This window comes from Bos indicus, chromosome 15 (genome assembly GCF_029378745.1).
Source record: "Bos indicus isolate NIAB-ARS_2022 breed Sahiwal x Tharparkar chromosome 15, NIAB-ARS_B.indTharparkar_mat_pri_1.0, whole genome shotgun sequence".
Taxonomy (NCBI): Eukaryota; Metazoa; Chordata; class Mammalia; order Artiodactyla; family Bovidae; genus Bos; species Bos indicus.
The window spans coordinates 56,001,165-56,023,173 of record NC_091774.1 but is presented as its reverse complement, the minus strand read 5'-3'; the positions used below and the strand labels follow the sequence as shown (position 1 = coordinate 56,023,173).

At 42.3% G+C, this 22,009-nt stretch overlaps 1 protein-coding gene across 2 annotated transcripts in view; it reads right to left on the bottom strand.

The window, feature by feature from the left end:
* Positions 1-13,902: 13,902 nt before the first annotated feature.
* UVRAG (UV radiation resistance associated) overlaps positions 13,903-22,009 on the bottom strand; it is a 328,846-nt gene continuing 320,739 nt past the window's right edge. For both annotated transcript variants that reach the window (XM_019975249.2, XM_070803924.1), the window contains one exon: positions 13,903-17,429. In XM_019975249.2, coding sequence (XP_019830808.2) covers positions 16,727-17,429 — 703 coding nt within the window. In that variant the 3' untranslated portion in view covers positions 13,903-16,726. The remainder of the gene's footprint in view (positions 17,430-22,009) is intronic.

Genomic DNA, 22,009 nt, shown 5'->3' with positions numbered 1-22,009 from the left:
TTTCATAGGAGCTCTGTGCTCCTCAGGGTGCCAGGCAGGGAACTAGCAGAGGGGAGAAGTCCAGGCCAGATGCCCTGAGGGCAGCCTCACAGGGTGGAGAGAAGGTGGACCAGGTAGCCTGAGTCCCCACAGGAGCTGAGCAGGGCTTAGAGGGTCTGAGGAGAGGGAAGGATGATACAGGTGTGAGGATCCGGAGACTAGAACCACAGAAGCCAGCAGCCAGCATCCAAACCTGACTGTGGGTAGGTTGGAGAGGCTTGTCAGAAGCCCTGGAGCCATGTGGGTGAAGGATAGGTGAGGGAGAATCTGAGGATTATAACACTTAACCCAAAGAAGATATGTTTTATCCAGAAATGGTCGAGTTGCCTTGAAATGGCAAGATCAAAAGTCTTCTGCCATTAGCTGAAAAGAGCATTCATGAACTTGGCTGAAAGACTGTTATGGGAAAATCAAATTACATTTCTGTATATCTGGGCTGTTAACATACATTAAAAACTGCTGCCCAAAATAGAATTCTTTGTGCCAGTGGGTTGGTGCACACAAATGCAGGGGCCAGCACTGAAGCTGAGTCCTAAGGGGCCAGGCCAGAGGTGTCAGGATGTACTTAGAATATTTTTTTTAAATATCATCAACACGACAATGCAAAATATAATTGAAAGAGAACAAGCCTCGTAGGGTTGGAGGGGTTGTCTATGGATCTAGTTTGCCACTATCCAGCCTCATGGCTTGTCACTCTTGCTCTGGCCCTACTGGTCACCTGCAAGCCCTCCATATGTGCCATGCATGTATCAACCTCAAAGCTTTGCATATGCAGTGCTCTTGGCCAGGAATGGCCTCTCTGTAGCTTCAGTTCAGTCACTCAGTCATGTCGGACTCTTTGCGACCCCACGAACCGCAGCACGCCAGGCCTCCCTGTCCATCACCAACTCCCAGAGTCCACCCAAACTCATGTCTATCGATTCTGTGACGCCATCCAACCATTTCATCCTCTGTCATCCCCTTTCCCCCTGCCCTCAATCTTTCCCAGCATCAGGGTCTTTTCAAATGAGTCAGTTCTTCGCATCAGGTGGCCAAAGTATTGGAGTTTCAGCTTCAGCATCATTCCTTCCAAAGAACACCCAGGACTGATCTCCTTTAGAATGGACTGGTTGGATTTCCTTGCAGTCCAAGGGACGTTCAAGAGTCTTCTCCAACACCACAGTTCAAAAGCATCAATTCTTTGGCGCTCAGCCTTCTTCACAGTCCAACTCTCACATCCATACATGACCACTGGAAAAACCATAGCCTTGACTAGATGGACCTTTGTTGGCAAAGTAATGTCTTTGCTTTTTAATATGCTGTCTAAGTTGGTCATAGCTTTCCTTCCAAGAAGCAAGCGTCTTTTAATTTCATGGCTGCAGTCACCATCTGCAGTGATTTTGGAGCCCAGAAAAATAAAGTCAGCCACTGTTTCCCCATCTATTTGCCATGGTGATGGGACCAGCTGCCATGATCTTAGTTTTCTGAATGTTGAGCTGAATGTTAAGCCAACTTTTTCACTCCCCTTTTTCACTTTCATCAAGAGGCTCTTTAGTTCTTCACTTTCTGCCATAACAGTGGTGTCATCTGCATATCTGAGATTATTGATATTTCTCCCAGCAATCTTGATTCCAGCTTGTGCTTCTTCCAGCCCAGCATTTCTCATGATGTACTCTGCATATAAGTTAAATAAGCAGGGTGACAATATACAGCCTTGATGTACTCCTTTTCCTATTTGGAACCAGTCTGTTGTTCCATGTCGAATTCTAACTGTTGCTTCCTGACCTGCATACAGGTTTCTCAAGAGGCAGGTCAGGTGGTCTGGTATTCCCATCTCTTTCAGAATTTTCCACAATTTATTGTGATCCACACAGTCAAAGGCTTTGGCATAGTCAATAAAGCAGAAATAGATGTTTTTCTGGAACTCTCTTGCTTTTTCGATGATCCAGCAGATGTTGGCAATTTGATCTCTGCTTCCTCTGCTTTTTCTAAAACCAGCTTGAACATCTGAAAGTTCATGGTTCATGTATTGCTAAAGCCTGGCTTGGAGAATTTTGAGCATTACTTTACTAGCATGTGAGATGAGTGCAATTGTGTGGTAGTTTGAACATTCTTTGGCATTGCCTTTCTTTGGGATTAGAATGAAAACTGACCTTTTCCAGTCCTGTGGGCACTGCTGAGTTTTCCAAATTTGCTGGCGTATTGAGTGTAGCACTTTCACAGCATCATCTTTCAGGATTTGAAATAGCTCAACTGGAATTCCATCACCTCCACTAGCTTTGTTCGTAGTGATGCTTCCTAAGGTCCACTTGACTTCACATTCCAGGATGTCTGGCTCTAGGTGAGTGATCACACCATCGTGATTATCTGGGTCATGAAGCTCTTTTTTGTACAGTTCTTCTGTGTATTCTTGCCACCTTTTCTTAATATCTTCTGCTTCTGTTAGGTCCCTACCATTTCTGTCCTTTATTGAGCTAATCTTTGCATGAAATGTTCCCTTGGTATCTCTAATTTTCTTGAAGAGATCTTTAGTCTTTCTCATTCTATTGCTTTCCTCTATTTCTTTGCATTGATCCCTGAGGAAGTCTTTCTTATCTCTCCTTGCTATTCTTTGGAACTCTGCATTCAAATGGGTATATCTTTCCTTTTCTCCTTTTCTTTTCACTCCCCTTCTTTTCACAGCTATTTGTAAGGCCTCCTCAGAAAGCCATTTTGCTTTTTTGCATTTCTTTTTCTTGGGGATGGTCTTGATTCCTGTCTCCTGTACAATGTCACGAATCTCCATCCATAGTTCATCAGGCACTCTATCAGATCTAGTCCCTTAGATCTATTTCTCACTTCCACTGTATACTCATAAGGGATTTTATTTAGGTCAAATCTGTTTAAATCTCACTTCCCCAAGGAGGCTTGCCTGAGCTCCCAGGCTCTCCCATGTCAGACTTCTACCATTGGTCACATGTGGGTTTCCTTCATAGCACTGCCCCATGATTTGTTCAGCCAGTGCTGACCAATAGGGGGCGCCCAATCAATGCTAAATGAGTGAATGCCGCATGGAACTGTGGCCTGCCGCGCTCAGATGGAATGTAGAGAAAGGACTCAGGTTCTGGTTTCAAGTCCTAGCTCTTGTCACATTTTAGCTCTAGGAACTTGGCTATGACACTGATTTCTCTGGGCCTCAACCGCTTCATCTATAAAATGGGCATTCAGCACACTGATCTAGCAGACTTTCCCGAGCACTAGTTGTGCCTTTCAACGGGGTGGCCACCCTCTGGGAGCTCACAGTCTGCTGAAGGTGGCAGACAGGGAAACAGACACTTGAGAAAATGAAAGGGTGGCTGTGGGAGCACACACGGGTGGTGGGGAGGACCGCAAAAGAGGGAGGCCTCCCTGTTTCGGGTGGACCTGTGGGTGGAGACTGGGGAAGATAACGGGAAAGACTTCAGAGAGCAAAGGAGAACGGCTCAGCTCAGGCTTACAGGAGGAACAGAGGCTTGCTGTGCTGTGGGTTAGGTAAGACACTGTATGGGCTATGGGCCTGAGGCATTCAGGGGCGTGCTGGGAATGACGAGCATCCACATGGCTGTAGGACAGGGTGTGGGTTAGAGGCACCAGAGGGAGTCGTGGACCCCCAGTTGCCCATCACTCATCACCATGGACAATATTGTTTCATCAGTACTCCAACTGGTATTCTACTACATACCTCACCCTAGTCCTGGACAAATGCATTTCATCTGTAAATGTTTCATTATGCATCTCTAAGAGATACAAACTTTTCAAAAAACTGTTTTATTTTTTTACTATTATCAGACCCTCCCCAAAATTCCTTAATACAGTCAAATACTTAGTGTTTACATTTTGCTTTTTCCTTTGTTTATTTTCAGGCTGTTTAGTTTATAGGAACTGTCACGTGAGTGTATGTTCCTCAGTTCTTTGTCTCGTCACAACAAAGATTTGGAGCAACGGACATTAAAGCCCTCGGCGCGTCACAGCTCTCAGGTCTTGGACAAACCGTGCTACAGCTCTTAGGCAAATCAGTGTTACAGCTCTATTTTATTTATAAGATAGGAGGAGAATCCAAGACCCGAAGAGAAGAGAGTGGAGAAGTGCGTGGGGAGGGAGAAAGAGAGAGAGAGAAAGAGAGAGAGAGCGCGCATGCACGCGGGAGAGAGAGTCCATCAGAAAGCGCTTTGGCTCCTCCTCTTATATGTTTTTTCCTCCACCTGGGCCTGCCCTATGCAAATTGGGCTTAGCCAGGAGTGCTGTTTGTTCTGTTTGTTCTGCCTGAAGTCTTCACTCTGGTCCTCGGACCTTCCTTGTCTTCTAGCCACCGCCATTTTGGACTCCTTTTCCCTATTCTACCTACCTAACAGAACCAAAGAAGGTCCATAATGAGATTAATATGTCTATTGTGTCTCTTTTTAAGAGGTTTTCCCCTCCTTCGTTTTTTTTTTTTTTTCCCTTGCAATATACTTATTGAGGAACGGAGAAGGCAATGGCACCCCACTCCAGTACTCTTGCTTGGAAAATCCCATGGACGGTAGGCTGCAATCCATGGGGTTGCTAAGAGTCGGACATAACTGAGCGACTTCACTTTCACTTTTCACTTTCACGCATTGGAGAAGGAAATGGCAACCCACTCCGGTGTTTGTGCCTGGAGAATCCCAGGGACGGGGGAGCCTGGTGGGCTGCAGTTGATGGGGTTGCACAGAGTTGGACACGACTGAAGCGACTTAGCATAGCATATCGAGGAAACCAAGTTCTTTTTCCTATAGAGTTTTCCACTGTCCAGATTTTGCTGATTGCATCTTCCAGGTGTTAACATGCTCACTTGCCCTCTGATTTTCCTATAAGCTAGTAGTTAGATCCAGAGCTGTTCTGACCAATAGTGATATATCATGAGACACAAATGCAACTCACATATGCAATTTAAAATTCTATAGTAGTCACATGTTAAGAAGTAAAAGAAACAAATAAAATTAATGATACTTTACTTAATTTAATATATCCAAAATATCACTCCAACATGGAACCAATAAAAAATTCTTAATATAAATTTACATTATATTTTTGTAATGTCTCTGAAATTCAGTGTGTTTCTTACTCTTAGCAAGAGTAAGAAATCTCAATTTGAATGAGCCACTTTTCAACTAAATAGCCGTAAATGGCCAGTGTCTGCTGTATTTGACACCACAGATAGAGGTTCGATCATACTTAGGGTCGGACTTTTGCCAAGAATTCTTCACGGGTGTTGTGTCCTTTCATTAGGCAGCATAAAATGTCTAGTTTCCTCTTTTTGTGATACTTATCTTAGATACATTAGATTCATTAGAATTGTAAAATATTGATGGTCTAATTCTATTATCCCTCTTGAATCTTATTTTACTTGGAATATTTCTGATAAGAGAAACTTCCTCTCATCAGTGATTTGATTAACTAGTAAGTCAGTATTTGATTTTTTCCCCTTTATTTAGCAGTTCCTAGAGGGCTAGAGCTATCTGTAGGACAGGTCACTGGGCTTGCAGTATGGAAAATGGGTTGCAGGGCAAGAAGGTGACTGGAGGGAGTCAGGGAGGAGGTGATTACAATCCAGGTGGCAAACCCAGCCACGGCCACCCCCCGGGCAGCCAGCCAGTTATTGTTGTTCAGTCGCTAAGTCATGTCCTACTCTTTGCCACCCCATGGACTGCAGCACGTCAGGCTTCCCTGTCATTATCTCCCACAGTTTGCTCAAATTCATGTCCATTGAGTCTGTGATGCTATCTAACCTTCTCATCCTGTGCCACCTGCTTCTCCTGTAGCCCTCAATCTTTCCCAACATCAGGGTCTTTTCCAATGAGTCAGCCCTTCGCTTCAGGTGGCCAAAGTGTTAGAGCGTCAGCATCAGTCCTTCCAGTGAATATTTAGGGTTGATTTCCTTGCCGTCCAAGGAACTCTCAAGAGTCTTCTCCAGCACCACAATTCGAAAGCATCAACTTTTTGATGCTCAGCCTTATTATGGTCCAACTCTTATATCTGTACATGACTACTGGAAAAGCCATAGCTTTGACTACAGTACCTTCTTACCCCTAAACCTCAGGAACCTCCTTCAAAAGGTCAATAAGCACCTGCCATTCCCCAGCACTTGAAGGGCACCCTTTCTGCCCCTGCTTGGGCCCGGGGCAGAAAAATCAAGGCAACTGGCAGACTTTTGAGAGCAAAGGGTCTGGCTTTGAGACCAGCAAGCTTGGAGACAGCTTGTCTATAATCTGTCACTCAGTTTGCATGAGTAAAAGTTCATAGACCACCTGTGTGTAAAGTAGCCTGGGGTGCCCTCACAACACAGTAACATCCCAAGAGCAAGACACAGTGATTCCGGGTTCTTTGAGGAATAAGGTATTCCCTCCAAGTGAATTAAAAACTTTTTTTGCAAGTAAATTTTTTGAAGACAAGTTTGTCCCTTAAAGTATCAATTTATATTCAGCATTGTGAATAATTTACTCCCTTAAAATATTTTATGTTTTTCCATCAAACTTAAGTGAATTTATCCTTTTTCTGATGACTGAGGGCTATCCGAAGGAACAGTACAAGCCATTCAAACTGAATTTTTTAAGCTGTTTTCTTCATTTTTGAGGTGTATTTTAAATCCATTGTGTCGAGGATCTTGAGTAGAAGCAGGTGGTATGACATGATGGAGCCCCAAGCTCTTCACAACAGGCAGAGAGTGACAGCTGAGGGTCCTCTCCTTTCCTGCCATGCTCCGGACCCAAAGGCAACTGGGTTTTGAAGGATGAATGCTAGTTTGCTTCTGTGACAAAAGGAGTCCAGGCCCATCGGAAAACCTGAGTAAGGGGCTGACTTCACTTTCAGAGGAGTGCATGGGCTAAGAAGTCAAGCGCCTTGCCTGGGTCACACAGCCAGTGAGTGGTGGGGCTGGGATCTGAGTTCCTGACCAGCTGTTCTGTGGGGCCCAGGGCTTCTCACTCAAGATGCCCAGACTGCTTCCTTCTGGCCTGTTTGCATCTGCTTCTAAAGGCCTGGTTATCCATTATTTCTTTGGATCAGTATTTCAACCTTGATTCCTTTCTAATTTGGTGCTGGTACTTTGTTCTTGTTCAGTTACTAAGCCGTGTCTGACTTTGTGACCCCGTGGACTGCAGCACAGTCCTCCCTGTCCTTCACCATCTCCCAGAGTTTGCTCAAACTCATGTGCTTTGAGTTGGTGATACCATCCAACCATCTCATCCTCTGTCGCCCCTTTTCCTCCTGCCCTCAATCTTTCCCAGCATCAGGGTCTTTTCCAATGAGTCAGCTGTTTCCATCAGGTGGCCAAAGTACTGGAGCTTCAGCTTCAGCATCAGTCTTTTCAGTGAGTATTTAGGGTTGATTTCCTTTAGGATTGACTGGTTTGATCTCCTTGCTGTGCAAGGGAAATCTCAAGAATCTTCTCCAGCACTACAATTCAAAAGCATCAATTCTTTGGCACCCAGTCTTCTTTATGGTCCAACTCTCACATCCGTATGTGACTCCTGGAAAGACCATAGCTTTGACTATTCAGATCTTTGTCAGCAAAATGATGTCTTTGCTTTTTAATATGCTGTCTAGGTTTGTCATAGCTTTCCTTCCGAAGAGCAAGCATTTTCTAAAATCATGACTTTGGCCACCATCTGTAGTGATTTTGGAGCCCAAGAAAAGAAAATCTGTCACTGCTTCCACTTTTTCCCCTTCTATTTGCTGTGAAGTGATGGGACCAGATGCCATGATCATAGTTTTTTGAATCTTGAGTTTTAAGCCAGCTTTTTCACTCTCCTCTTTCACCCTCATCAAGAGGCTCTTTAGTTCCTCTTCACTTTCTGCCTTTACAGTGGTATCATCTGCATATCTAAGGTTGTTGGCATTTCTCCCGGCAGTCTTTTTTTGTGTGTGTGTGTCTTTATTAATTTTATTTTTTTTATTTTATTTTTAAACTTTACAATATTGTATTGCTTCTGCCATATATCAAAATGAATCTGCCACAGGCATACACGTGTTCCCCATCCTGAACCCTCCTCCCTCCTCCCTCCCCATACCATCCCTCTGGGTCGTCCCAGTGCACCAGCCCCAAGCATCCAGTATCGTGCATCGAACCTGGACTGGCAACTCATTTCATATATGATATTATACATATTTCAATGCCATTCTCCCAAATCATCTCACCCTCTCCCTCTCCCACAGAGTCCAAAAGACTGTTCTATACAAAAGTGTCTCTTTTGCTGTCTCGTATACAGGGTTATTGTTACTGTCTTTCTAAATTCCACATATATACGTCAGTATACTGTATTGGTGTTTTTCTTTCTGGCTTACTTCACTCTGTATAATAGGCTCCAGTTTCATCCACCTCATTAGAACTGATTCAAATGTATTCTTTTTAATGGCTAATACTCCATTGTGTATATGTACCATAGCTTTCTTATCCATTCATCTGCTGATGGACATCTAGGTTGCTTCCACATCCTGGCTATTATAAACAGTGCTGTGATGAACATTGGGGTACACGTGTCTCTTTCAATTCTGGTTTCCTCAGTGTGTATGCCCAGCAGTGGGATTGCTGGATCATAATCTTGATTCCAGCTTGTAACTCATCCTGCCTGGCACTTCTCATGATATACTCTGCATATAAGGCAAACAGGGTGACAATATATAGCCTTGATGAATTCCTTTCCCAATTTTGAACCAGTCCATTGTTCCATGTAAGGTTCTAACTCTTGCTTCTTGACCCAAATACAGGTTTCTCAGGAGACAGGTAAGATGGTCTGGTATTCCCATCTCTTTAAGAATTTCCACAGTTTGTTGTGATCCACATAGCCAAAGGCTTTTAGTATAGTCAATAAAACAGAAGTAGATATTTTTCTGGAATTCCCTTGCTTTCTCTTTGATCCAATGAATGTTGGCAATTTGATTGATTTCTGGTTCCTCTGCCTTTTCTAAACCCAGATTGTACATCTGGAAGTTCTCAATTCAAGTACTGCTAATGCCTAGCTTGAAGGATTTTGAGCATAACCTTACTAGCATGGGAAGACAGCACAATTGTCTGATAGTTTGAACATTCTTTAGCACTGCCCTTCTTGGGAATTGGGATGAAAACTGACCTTTTCCAGTCCTGTGGCCACTGCTGGGTTTTCCAAATTTGCTGACATATTGAGTGCAGCACTTTAACAGCATCATCTTTTAGGATTTTAAATAGCTTGGCTGGTATTCTATCACCTCCACTAGCTTTATCAGTAGTTATGCTTCCTAAGGCCCACCTGACTTCATACTCCAAGATGTCTGGCTCTAGGTGAGTGACCACACACCTTTGTGGTTATCCCGGTCATTAAGACATTTTTTGTACAATTATTCTTTATATTCTTGCCACCTCTTCTTAATCTCTTATGCCTCTGTTAGATCCTTTCTTTTATTTATTTATTTTAGATCCTTTCTTTTATCATGTCCATCCTTGCATGAAATGTTTCTTTGATATATCCACTTTTCTCAGAGAGCTCTAGTCTTTCCCATTCTATTGTTTTTTTTTTTTTTTTTCTATTTCTTTGCATTGTTCATTGAAGAAGGCCTTCTTCTCTCTCCTTGCTATTCTCTGGAACTCTGCATTCAGTTGGGTGTATCTTTCCTTTTCTCACTTGCTTTTTGCTACTCTTCTTTCCTCAGTTATTTGTAAAGCTTCCTCAGATAACCACTTTGCCTTCTTGCATTTCTTTTTTTTTCTAAATATTTAACTGTTTTTTATTTTGCTGCCCTGGGTCTTGGTTACAGCCTGCAGGATCTTTAGTTGTGGCATATGGGATCTAGTTCCCTGACTAGGAAGGAAATGAACCTGGACCCCCTGCATTGGGAGCATGGAGTCCCAATCACTAGACCACCAGGGAAGTCCCATTTTTCTTTGGGATGGTTTTGGTCATTGCTTCCTATACAGTGTTATGAACCTCTGCCCACAGTTCTTCAGGCACTGTTTACCAGATCTAATCCCTTGAATTTGCTCATCGCCTCCATTGTATAATCATAAGGGGTTTGATTTAGGTCATCCCCGAAAATGGCCTGGTGGTCTTCCCCACTTTATTTAGTTTAAGCATGAGTTTTGCTATAAGGAGCTGATCATCTGAGACATAGTCAGCTCCAGGTCTTGTTTTTGCTGACTGTATAGAACTTTTCTAACTTAGGGTGCAAAGAATATAGTCAATCTGATTTTGCTTTTGACCATCTGGTGATGTCCATTTATAGAGTGATCTCATGTTGTTGGAAAAGGGTGTTTGCTATGACCAGTGTTTCTCTTACCAAAATTCTGTTAGCCTTTGCCTTGCTTCATTTTGTACTTCAAGATCAAACTTGCCTATTACTCCAGGTACCTCTTGACTTCCTGCTTTGGTATTCTAATCCTCTGTAATGAAAAGGGTATCTTTTTTTGGTGTTAGTTCTAGAAGGTCTTGTAGGTCTTCATAGAACCGGTCAACTTCAGTTTCTTCGGTATCAGTGGTTGGGGCATAGACTTGGATTACTGTGATGTTGAATGGTTTGCTTGGAAACCAACCAAGATCATTCTATTGTTTTTGAGACTGAACTCAAGTACTGCATTTTTGTTGACTATGAGGGCTACTCCATTTCTTCTATGGGATTCTTGCCCACAGTAGTAGATATAATGGCCATTATAAATTAAATTCGCCCATTCCTGCCCATTTTAGTTCACTGAGTCCTAAGATGTTTACTCTTGCCATTTCCTGCTTGACTACGTCCAATTTACCTTGATTCATGGACCTAACAGCCCAGGTTCCTGTGCGATATTGTTCTTTACAGCGTCAGATATTACCTTCACCACCAGACACCTCCACAACGGGGCATCATTTCTACTTTGGCCCAGCCACTTCATTCTTTCTGGAGCTATTAATAATTGCCCTCTGCTTTTCCCCAGTGGCATATTGGACCCCTCCCAACCTGGGGGCCTCATCTTTTAGTGTCCTATCTTTTTGCCTTTTTATACTTTCATGGGGTTCTCACAGTTAGAATACTGGAGTGGTTTGCTTGTACTTTAATGGGGACTAAAGGGAAAGAAGTTCATTAGACTTGTGTTCTGTACAAAACCAAAAGGGTAAGAGCCTGCCACGCTCCCCCTTGTAGTTCTGGGCTTGGCTGACTAAAGCTATTGCTATTTCTTCAACGGATTGTCTTTTTTATCTAGATTCATGACCACTCTTTTTCTGGATTGCTGACATTGCCAGTCTCTAAATTGTGGGATTATTTTATAGACATTTTTTTTTTATTCATTTAAAATCCACAAGGCTGAGCTGTCTACCTACAAAACTATAATTAGATATGTTAAGAGGGGGAAAAAAAAAAGAAAGCCTCTATCTGCTTTGAGTGAAATTAAGAGCTCTGGGCACTGGTTCAGGGTTCAGTGAAGCAGCCAGAAGCTGTTAGACAGAATATGTATGGATAAGGTGGCTTAAATAAACTCATCTGCCAGGTGTTAGAAAACCATGAAAATTAAGCTAATTAGGTTTATAGACCATATCTCAACATTGTGTCCATGCCACCCACCGAAACACTCTGGAACTCTTAACATTTGTTTAGAGCTTAGTTTTTCAAAAGAGCAGTTTCAGCCCGGATACATTCTCAATGTGTACAGAATGGAGAGCTCCATTTCAAAGCCTGATGTATATGTTGCAAGAAATCCTTGTTGAATGACTAATTACTCCCTATGTGCGTGGTGCTTTGTAAAGATCAAGTGTTTCATAAAAATACTGATCACTTACACTCTATCCAGTACCAGGTTGCGGGGTAGGGAGAGGTGTGGGTATCATTCCTACTTAAAATTTTTTTTTATTGGAGTATATTTGATTTACAGTGCTGTATGAGTTTTAGGTGCACAGCAAAGCGAATCAGTTATTCCTACATCCATTCTTTATTTTCCTAGATGGGCCTTTACAGAGTTACTGAGTAGAGTTCCCTGTACTATACTATAGGTCCTTATTAGTTATATATGGGCTTCCCTGATGGCTCAGTGGGCAGAAAATCTGCCTGCAATGCAGAAGACAGGAGACATGGGTTCGATCCCTTGGTCAGGAAGATCCCCTGGAGAAGGAAATGGTAACCTACTCCAGTACTCTTGCCTGGTAAATCCCATGGACAGAGGAGCCTGGCGGGCTACAGTCCATGGGGTCACAAAATAGTGTGTATGTCAATCCCAATCTCCCAATTTACCCCTCCCCACTCCTATACACCCTGGCAGCTGTGTTTTCTCCATCTGTGACTCTGACACAGATAAGCTCATTTGGGTCATTTTTTTAGATTCTACATATAAGTTATATCATATGATGCTTGTCTTTTTCTAACTTACGTCACTTAGTATGATAATCTCTAGGTCCATTCATGTTGCTGCAAATGCCCTTTTTCATGACTAATATTCATATACACACATCTTGTCGATGGACATTTAGGTTGCGTCCGTGTGTCTTGGCTATTGTATATAGAGCTGCTATGAACATCTGGGTGCATGACTCTTTTCGAATTATGGTTTTCTCAGATAAATGTCCAGAAGTGGGACTGGTGGATCATCATAACTCTGTTTTTAGTTTTTTAAGGACCCTCCATGCTGTTCTCCATAGTGGCTGTACCAATTTATCTCCCCACCAACAGTGTAGCAGGGTCCCCTTTCTCCACCCCCTCTCTAGCATTTATATTTGCAGACTTTTTGATGACGGCCGTTCTGACTGGTGTGAGGTATCATCCTCACGTGACAGATTAAGAGCCAGATTCAGAGAAATGGCCGGGCTCAAGTGCTAGAACAGGAAATGGTGATAAGAAGTCTCAGGTATCCTTTCTGTCACGAGGCGGCGGTCTCCCACAGGACAAAAAGGAACCAACACTGATGGTGTAGGTCCTATACAAACATAATGGCAAGGGCAGCGTTCTCGTCAATTCCTTACAGATCAAGAACTGAGGAGTCCTTAGTTCAGTGACTTGACCAGGGTCGTAACGTCAAAGTGGCTGAGTTGGGGCATTCAGAATCTAGCTTTTAAAGAATAGACGCTGGCTGCCCTTTGTACCATATAGTAAAAATCCAGTTCATTATTCAGTCCTTACCCCAAAACCATTAGGAACACAAGGATGAACTTCTTTTTCAGACACAGAGTTTTTTTTTTTTCCCAAAACAAAATGGTACAGAAGATTAAGAAGAGTATCACTCAAGTCCAGCTTCAACTTGGCTGCTAGTTATAATTCACAACTAAACAAGTTACTCTTCTGTTGTAGGCTGCAAAGGTTACTGGTCAGTTGTCCATAGCGTGCATCCAAATCTCTTCACCTTTTATCCTAAGTCCTTCCTCCATGGGCCTGCAATTCAATTTCTCCTCTTACCTTTCCTCACATCCATTCAGGGCCCAAGCACAGCAAACTCCTTGCAGTTTTGCAAATACGCATGCGGCCCTGCCCTGCCTCTGGGCCTCTGCCCATGCTGTTCCCTCCATCCGTAATGTGAAGTCTCACACATCTTTCATCTGTATTAACTTCATGACCCTTTCTTAATCCTTGAGTCATAAAAACTTCCTCTGAATTCTGTGGCACGGCTAGGCAGCTCTCCATCACAGAACTTATCGCACTCAATTGTACTTAATTGTTAATATACCTATGCCACTCTTCCTTGCCGCACTCCCAACTGGAGACTGTGGCAGGGGTCAAAGTGGATTAATTTTCATATAAACTTGTTTAGTCCAGTCCCTTTCAAAGTGGAAGGGGGGCTAGCTCAGTAAATGTGGAATGGCTGGCAGACTGTTTAAGAATGAGGTTTTCATAGTTAACTCCGCTTCAGTATGAAATTCAAAACAATGAAGAAGACAGGACTCAAACATCACAGGGAAATAACATACACTTTTACTCTCAAAATAAATACTAATCAATTTTATTTTATAAATACAGATGCTGACTTTTCTTCCAATTACCAACAGATCAGTTTCACATGCCATTTATTATTGGTGGTGGTTTAAAAAATTATTTAAATAACCAGTTAGGTCAGGATAAATGGGCACCATTAGAACTGCTAAAAAAATATAGTTGGATACAATCTTCCAAAACTAATATTCTGGGGGGAAAAAATCTCTGGAATTTTTGAAGTGGGTAAGGGGAAGTAGAGAGAAAACACAAGCAAATATTCATCTGATAACATTTGCTGGCTGTTAAGAGTGTTTCGGCTACATGAAAACTGAAAGGGCCCTTAGCAGTTCAGAAATGGACAGGACAGTTTTCAACTTATATTCTCAAAGCAATTTTGTTTTTTTAGTGGTTTACAAGAATAATTACAAAGATTAGTAGGAGATAATAACTTCATCCCATATTTTGGCCTTGGCCACTTTAAACAGAGGCAAAATGAAGTCTGCAGCCTTGGGAAATGTCAGAGATTTATTCCTGGAGAATGTAATGCTGTAGGATTTACATATATCCAAGTATGGTGAAAACTGCAGACATCAAACAAACTCAATGAAAATCCAAAATCTAAACAAACCCAAACCTACAAGTGGTGTTCTGAGGCGTAACATCACTGGACACAGTGTGGGTCAGGAAAGTGTGCAGGGAACTAGCCGTCAGTTCTGGGCTACCTGATCACAGTCAATGGTGGGGTTCCATGCTGTAGGGGCGAAAAGCTGTGGACCCCAGAATCAGGGAGTCCATAAATGGGAGACTGAGAGACTGACTGACAAAATCCCAGAGCTCCAGGCTCTACGTGGTTTTGTGGAACCTGAGATCAACGCTGTAAAACATGGGTGCTCCTATATGTGGTCCGGCTGCAGGGCCTAAATCGAATGTACCTTGTCTTCAAGTTTGGCATGGAGTTTAAAGGTCTCTCCCGTATCTGAGGAACCACAAATCACACGTGATTCACCTTCCGTTGTTCACTACTAATACAGTCCTTCAAAGCCTTTCTTTTGGGCTTGGGAGGTAGATGTTGCTTCACTGGAGGACCCACAGCCCAGTCGGATGTACATCTAAGACCATGTCTAGCTCCACCCTTACTCTAAAATGAAAGACAGTACACTGTCAAGGAAGCCTTGACTCTACAGATGGCTTCTGCTCCAGGTTTGGAGTAGTTCCACCTATTTATGAGAAATAAGACGGATTTCTTCAGATCCAGTTAAAGCTTTTAATTGCTTGCAAGTTGGGTCTGTCTGTCATGCAATGATTCTGTGAGTTCTTTACATGAAAAAAATAACAACATGAACTATTCCATTTAACAATGTAGCTATATATTAAAATTGAGCCCAGGAATGCTTGGACGAAGTATGACAATGATTATGAACCTATGAGTTAAGTTGTTATGCAGGACGAATGAGCTATTACAGAGTACACCTGTGATGGCGTGTTGCTATATACAATACGTAAACTCAAATGAAGTCAACAACATTAGCTTAGATACAGCCACAGGTTTTGCTCAGGCTAGTCCTGTCATGATGTAACATATGGAAATATAGGTTCAAGAGGAATTTCAAAGCTGGGAAAAAAAATCAGGTTGAGTGAAGTAAACTCAATTTTTATTCTTCTATATAATACATGGATATAAGCATAAAATCTCCTTAAAGAGCTTGCAACCCTGAGGCGATGTCCTTGGGTAAATAAAGTATACAGCAACAGCAAATGAAATCTGAGCTCCAGGAATGAAAATGGACTTCAAAAACATAATTTAATATTTATGCAATTGCACACATACCAATAGTATTCTATGCCTCATCTAGTCTCTGAATCCAGCAACATCAACTGCCTCACAGTTTGCACACTGGACAGCCTGACTCCCTATGTATATTTCATCATACACAATGCCTCCTCTCCAACTGAAATTTAATAAATTAACATGGGAATTACATATAGGGATTTCTACACGGTGAGTGCATTGCCAGAAAGCACACCCAGTTTTTGACAACAGCATCTGCCCACATAAAAACTTTGGCCCCCAGAGGGAACTTGATGCTGTCTGACTATAGTAACCTTGGAGGGGAGGGTTCTTGAGGGTCTCCTGGAATCCTCCAGAGGTGAGGTTTTTCATATAATCTGAGGGCTGCTTCAAGGGTATGGCTGGCTGAAAGAGGTGGGAGGTCATGGCAACTGCATTAAAGAACCAGCGAATGTGATGTCCTGTGGTCAGGATGCACAAGGCATCTTCTGCACCAGTGGTGTAACAGCTGGGTTGACGAGCCTGGGAGCAGAGGCCGACGGGCCTCTGTATCGGAGACCACTGTGCTGCTTACACATCAACCTAACGGATGGCCAGAGACCCTTCAGTCAATGGTGGAGACCTTTCACTGAATATTCAATTTTCCCAAAAGTTTCATAAACTATGGTGAGGGCAAATGCTGTGAGAATCTAAAGGCGAGTTCATTATATTATTTATATATTATCATCTTCCCTCTGAGGATAACGTATAAGTGTAAATAAAAAAGCAGACAAATGCCTATAAGGTGACTCAAGCTAGAGAGTGACTTTTGCCTTAAAACAATTGTCAGGCCTGAAAAGCAAAATCTTGCAAGCAAAATCTAACTTTGTCTGGCCCATTGATACACAATGATCCTGAGTCCCTCCTTGATTCACAAAGTCTATTTTTCTGAGGAATATCCTCCATTAATATTCATTGTGTCATAATTACTACAAAAGGTAACCAGTGCAGCTTTATCCTCATTTCAAGCAGTGACTCCATCCTGGTCCTACCATCTGTCTGCTCACTTCACTTATCAGAACTCCTGCGTGGCCTGCGGAAACTGGATACGTTTTCGTTCAGTGCATAGATCCTTCGGGAGAACTCTTCAAATTCTCCCAGAACTTGTTCATCACACTCCACTGCCACAGCACTGTCCACGGGGATGCAGTTAAATGCTTCCAGCTGATCGCCTGAGGTGAAGCCTGTGGCTTCCATTCCGATGATCTCTTCTGCCTGTTCCACGGTGCAGCAGAGCTCGGCTTCCGAGACTGGGTGGAAGCTCCCGGGGAGCTGGGCGCCAGACGAGCTGGCCTGCTCACCAGGCAGGAGGGTGCCGTTGATTGTGGCCGGAGGCCCCGAGAGTGCTTGTCCCTGCTCCTGGCTAGTGTTCACACTCATGTGGCTTCCATTTAAGCTGTCGCCCAGATCTACCCCTTTTTTCTTGTTTTCTTTGGAGAGGTCCAAGGAGGTGTCCAAGGAGGAAGACAGAGATGCTGTCTTTCTGTCAGATTCTCCCGTGGAGGGCACAGGGGTCACAGGCTGGACTAGTGCAGAGTTGTAACTGGGGGGAGGGGTTTTGTACTGGAGTCTCTCATTCTCTGAGCTGGCCCGTTTCCGGTATCCTTTGTCTGGTGAAGGGATCCCCCCAGAGAAGCCTACATCTGCACCCCCAAATATGGAGCTTTGTCTCTTTGGAACAGGGATTGCACTGGAGGTGTGATGTCTGTCACTAGAAGACAAAAACGAGAAGTTACCTTCAACTTCAGAACTTAGTTTAAACCTTCTGGATCAAGAGACAGGAAATAATATATTCAAGTTTGAGAAAATACAAATTGATAATACTCAAATCTTAGTAGTAATTGTCCAAATGCAAGATACAACAAAGTATTATAAGTTTAGCATTGGGAACTTCCTTTAAGAAGGATACAAGACATACTAAAATATATGCAGAGGGGAGTGCCCAGGGTAGAGGCCATGTCATATGGGGAGGAGTCGAGGCAACTGGAGGGATTGGATCTGGAAAGGAAAACATATGAGGATGTGATCAAATTCATATGTCTGTAGGGCTACCGATATTCTTGTTTCTAATATTCAAGTCTTATTTTACCTTCATAAAACAGATACTGTCGTTTGGCAGAGAACCTCAAAGACTTGTGCATGATAACCTCAGTGAGGCAGGGGCAAGGCTGGACTAAAACCCATGGCCCATAACTCAGTGGTCCATAGCTTTTGCAAGACCCGAATGCTAACTGCTCGTGTTAGACAGCCGGCAGAGAGAGGCCCAAGGAGGTGTGTGTGTGCGTTTCGTGAAAAATCAACTTGGGAGATGACCTCTCCTGTATAATGGTAGTAGGACACATTTTGTAATCCTTGGTCCTCATCTTCCTTCAAACTTGAGTTTTCTCAGGAAGACACATTTGGGCCAGCAATAATAATCATTGTTTGGCTGTACAAAGCACAGTTTCTGAAGTAATTTCATATCCATCATTTCACTTGGTCCTCACAAAACCCTGTCAAGAAAGCAGGGTATACATTATTACTCTAAATCTGAAATAATAAATAAAAATTAGTTAATGGAAATAAGAGTATCCAGACTCTGGAAATGATGGTCATTTTATATCCTGGACTGGTGAAGCCGTCCCGGGAGTACTGATCACAGTTCCTGACATCATGCTTGGCTGAAGCTATCAGCTTCAATACAGCTGTATGAACAAACTGGGTTCAGAGACAGAGGGAGGTATGAACACAAGGTCCATGTGACATGTGTTCTTCAGAAGAGGAAACACACAGAGAAATGGCTCACAAAAAAGGCAGCTACCAGGCAGGAGCAGAGGTTAGACTTGAAACTGCACTCATCCAACAAGTAGCTACTTCATGTGCCAGGCCAGGCCTTGGGGAGAGGAAACAGAGCAGGCCCTGCCTCTGAGGAGCTTCCAATCTTAGGGAAGAAAGACGCCTGCATATATACACCATACATACTCTATTATATTTTCAAATTACAGACATGAAAAGTGCCCTGCAAAAGAAGAAAGGATCTAGGGTTCCTTCTACCTGTATCCATGGCCACAACCCCGTAAGCCAGCTCCCTGCTCCCTCTCTGCTCAGATTTTTTCTGATGCTGGCTTATCGCTGTGGTCTAAGCAAAGGTTATTCATCTTGAGAAAAGGCAACCACAAGGTCCTTCTAATCTATGCACCCACCAGACTCCCTTGCTTGGTTATAAGTGTTGGTGCCAAGAGTGATTTCATAATTAGGGGTGCTCACTGGGGCACATATAGAACCAGGCAAGTAGACAGTAAATTACTGTTTTTAGTTCTCAAGAAAAACGAAACAGAGCAAAACCTGTTGGCCTTAATCTAGGTTTTCAGTTAATATGTTGTCAAAACTCACAGTAATGGGGTAAAGCTGCACATTTTTGCCAACCTTGTTTTCGCTCTGCTACTTGCTGACAGTACCCCTCTCTACATGATTTTGCAGGGGGCCTAGGTAATCAAAACAAAACAGCATCAGCACCACCCAAAGACAAGTCTATTCTGGGCAGAAGGGCCACACGTTCAGTTGCCACCCCACCCAGGAAGGGAGAGAAGCACCAGGTGAGCCTGCCCAGAACACTGAAGATGACGTGGCTGGTATGAGACCCCAGGCCAGGTGCTTAAACTACTCACGGCTATGGAGGCTGAATGACTCGACACCCTCCTGCCACCATCCGCCCTCCCTCCCGGGGGGACCCTGCTCTGCTTCTCTCAGCTGGGCTCCAGGTGGGTTGATAAAAGGGCATGAGGAACAAGCAGTGCTTAAGACACAACAACAAAGGGGTTTTTATAGTCGTCTTTGCCTCGAAAGCTCTCAACTTTGCATGACAAAAAAGTAATAAAAGTATGAAACCCCCCAATCCCTCCCCCAGTTACAGTGAGCAGGGAACTACCCTTCTCTTGAGCATCCAAAATGCTGAATTCTCATATCTGCCCTGTGAAAAAGGTAGGCAGGTAGGAGGTTATGTGATTTCTTCAAGGTTGCAGAACCCACATCTGACTCCAGAGCCCTCACAGTCATTTGCATCTCATGTGGGAAAATCATATTCAAATTTGACTAACATTTGCTAAGAACCAATGTCTGATATTGGAGAAGGCAATGGCACCCCACTCCAGTACTCTTGCCTGGAAAATCCCATGGATGGAGGAGCCTGGCGGGCTACAGTCCATGGGGTCGTGAAGAGTCGGACACGACTGAGCGACTTCATTTTCACTTTTTACTTTCATGCATTGGAGAAGGAAATGGCAACCCACTCCAGTGCTCTTGCCTGGAGAATCCCAGGGATGGGGAGCCTAGTAGGCTGCCATATATGGGATTGTACAGAGTCGGACACGACTGAAGCGACTTAGCAGTAGCAGCAATGTCTGATATGCCAGATATCAAGCTGAATGCCATTATACACAGGCTTTCCCATTTAACCCACCCAACCTATAGCTAAGCTCTGGGCTGTTACTCTTTTTTTTTTTTTTTTTAATTTTTAATTTTATATTGGAATATAGTTGACAATGTTGTGTTAGTTTCAGGTTACAGCAAAGTGGTTCAGTTGTACATACGCATCTATCCATTCTTTTTCAGATTCTTTTCCTATATAGATTGTTACAGAATACTGAGTAGAGTTTCCTGTGCTGTACCGTAGGTCCTTATTGATGTTACTCCTATTTTGATACATGGATTCAAAGGCTTTGCTAGATGGAGACTTTGGCATTTGCTGACATCCTGATTCTGGGATCTTTTCCAGTTTCTCTGAATTTTTATGAGAACTGAGGTAAAGACAGTATCAAATACAATTTAGAAAACCCAAGTAACAATAAAACATTCCCTCTTAAGAACGGTAAGAAGATGAGGTATTAGACAAATAAGGAAGTCTACAGGTCTAACGTTTACCCTAACAATCACACACTGTCTTTCTTCCCCCCATTTGTAGCTATGCGCCATGAAACTTTTCAAAAATTTTTACTAGTCTTTCTTATGATCTTAAAAAGAGTAAGTTGAACAAAAAAGATATATATTTTTTAATTAAAAAAACGTTTTAAAACTTGTTATCTTGGAATATAGTTGATTAACAATGTGATAGTTTCAGGTGTATAGTTAAGTGATTCAGTTATACATATACATGTAGCTATTTATTTATCAATTTAAAAAGGTATTTTCTTGATAACTGTGGGCCATCAATATGAGCACATCTTACTGACTATGACATAGTAGAGCGACTATAGGCCTTCCAGGGGTGTGTTTCTGAGTCTGAAGTCTGCATCAGGCTTTTGTACGTCCTCTCTCACTGTCAGGCTGTTACGTGCGGTCAAGTCAGTGTTTTTGCCTGCAAGGGCTTCTCCTTTTTTTGACGTTTGTGTCTTATTTGTTGTGTTCTTATAAAGTAGCTGTCTTGAGAACTGTGTGCAAAGCAAGAATAAATAGGATTTGAGAGATGGACCAGCAGATATCCTGGGTACAATACGCATAATTATATGAGTTTTGTAACATTAGTTTTGCCTGCTCAGAATTAATTTTTTTATTACTTCCAGGATCTTAGCAATGTTCCAAATTTTTAAGATAGCTGAGCTTAAAATAGCTCAAGTATTGAATGACTATGAAAATATATACAAACACACATGCATTTTAAATTATTATAATAATTTATTCTCCCTGGACAACTAAAAATATAAACCATATTAAAAACTAAAAATCAGTCAAAAACCTATTGGCCATCAAATAACCACTATTTGGATATTTTCCTTGTAGACTTTGATTTTATATATGTGTTTAATTTAAAAAAGACACAAAACCAATCAAACAACAAAATGAAAGTTGTGTTTGCAGTATATGTACATATATATAAAAATATATATATACATACACACACTTCTGTATCCTGTTGTTGGAAGTTATTAAAACCTCTTGGTAAACAATTCTAAGTGGCTACTGCATTAAATGAAATTATCAAAAGTTACTTAACCATTTCCTTATGTTTGTGGATTTGAGATATTTCTAAAATTTTATATTAAACTTGTATTTCTGTATAAAAATACAATGCATAGGTTTTTAATAAAATAACTTTTAAAATTTTCATATTTAATAGAAGGTTTCTAGAAGGAATCTTCATTACATGTTTTGGTATTAACTAAATTCTTACCATAAAAAAAGGAACATTTTACCTCTACTGTTGCCTAAAAAGAGAAAGGCAGCAATTAAAAAGGCAAATGCCCAAAAGCTTTCAAGATTCTTTTTGTCTGATTAGAGTCTGGCTTCATAATTACTTTATCAAGATGGAAAAAGAAG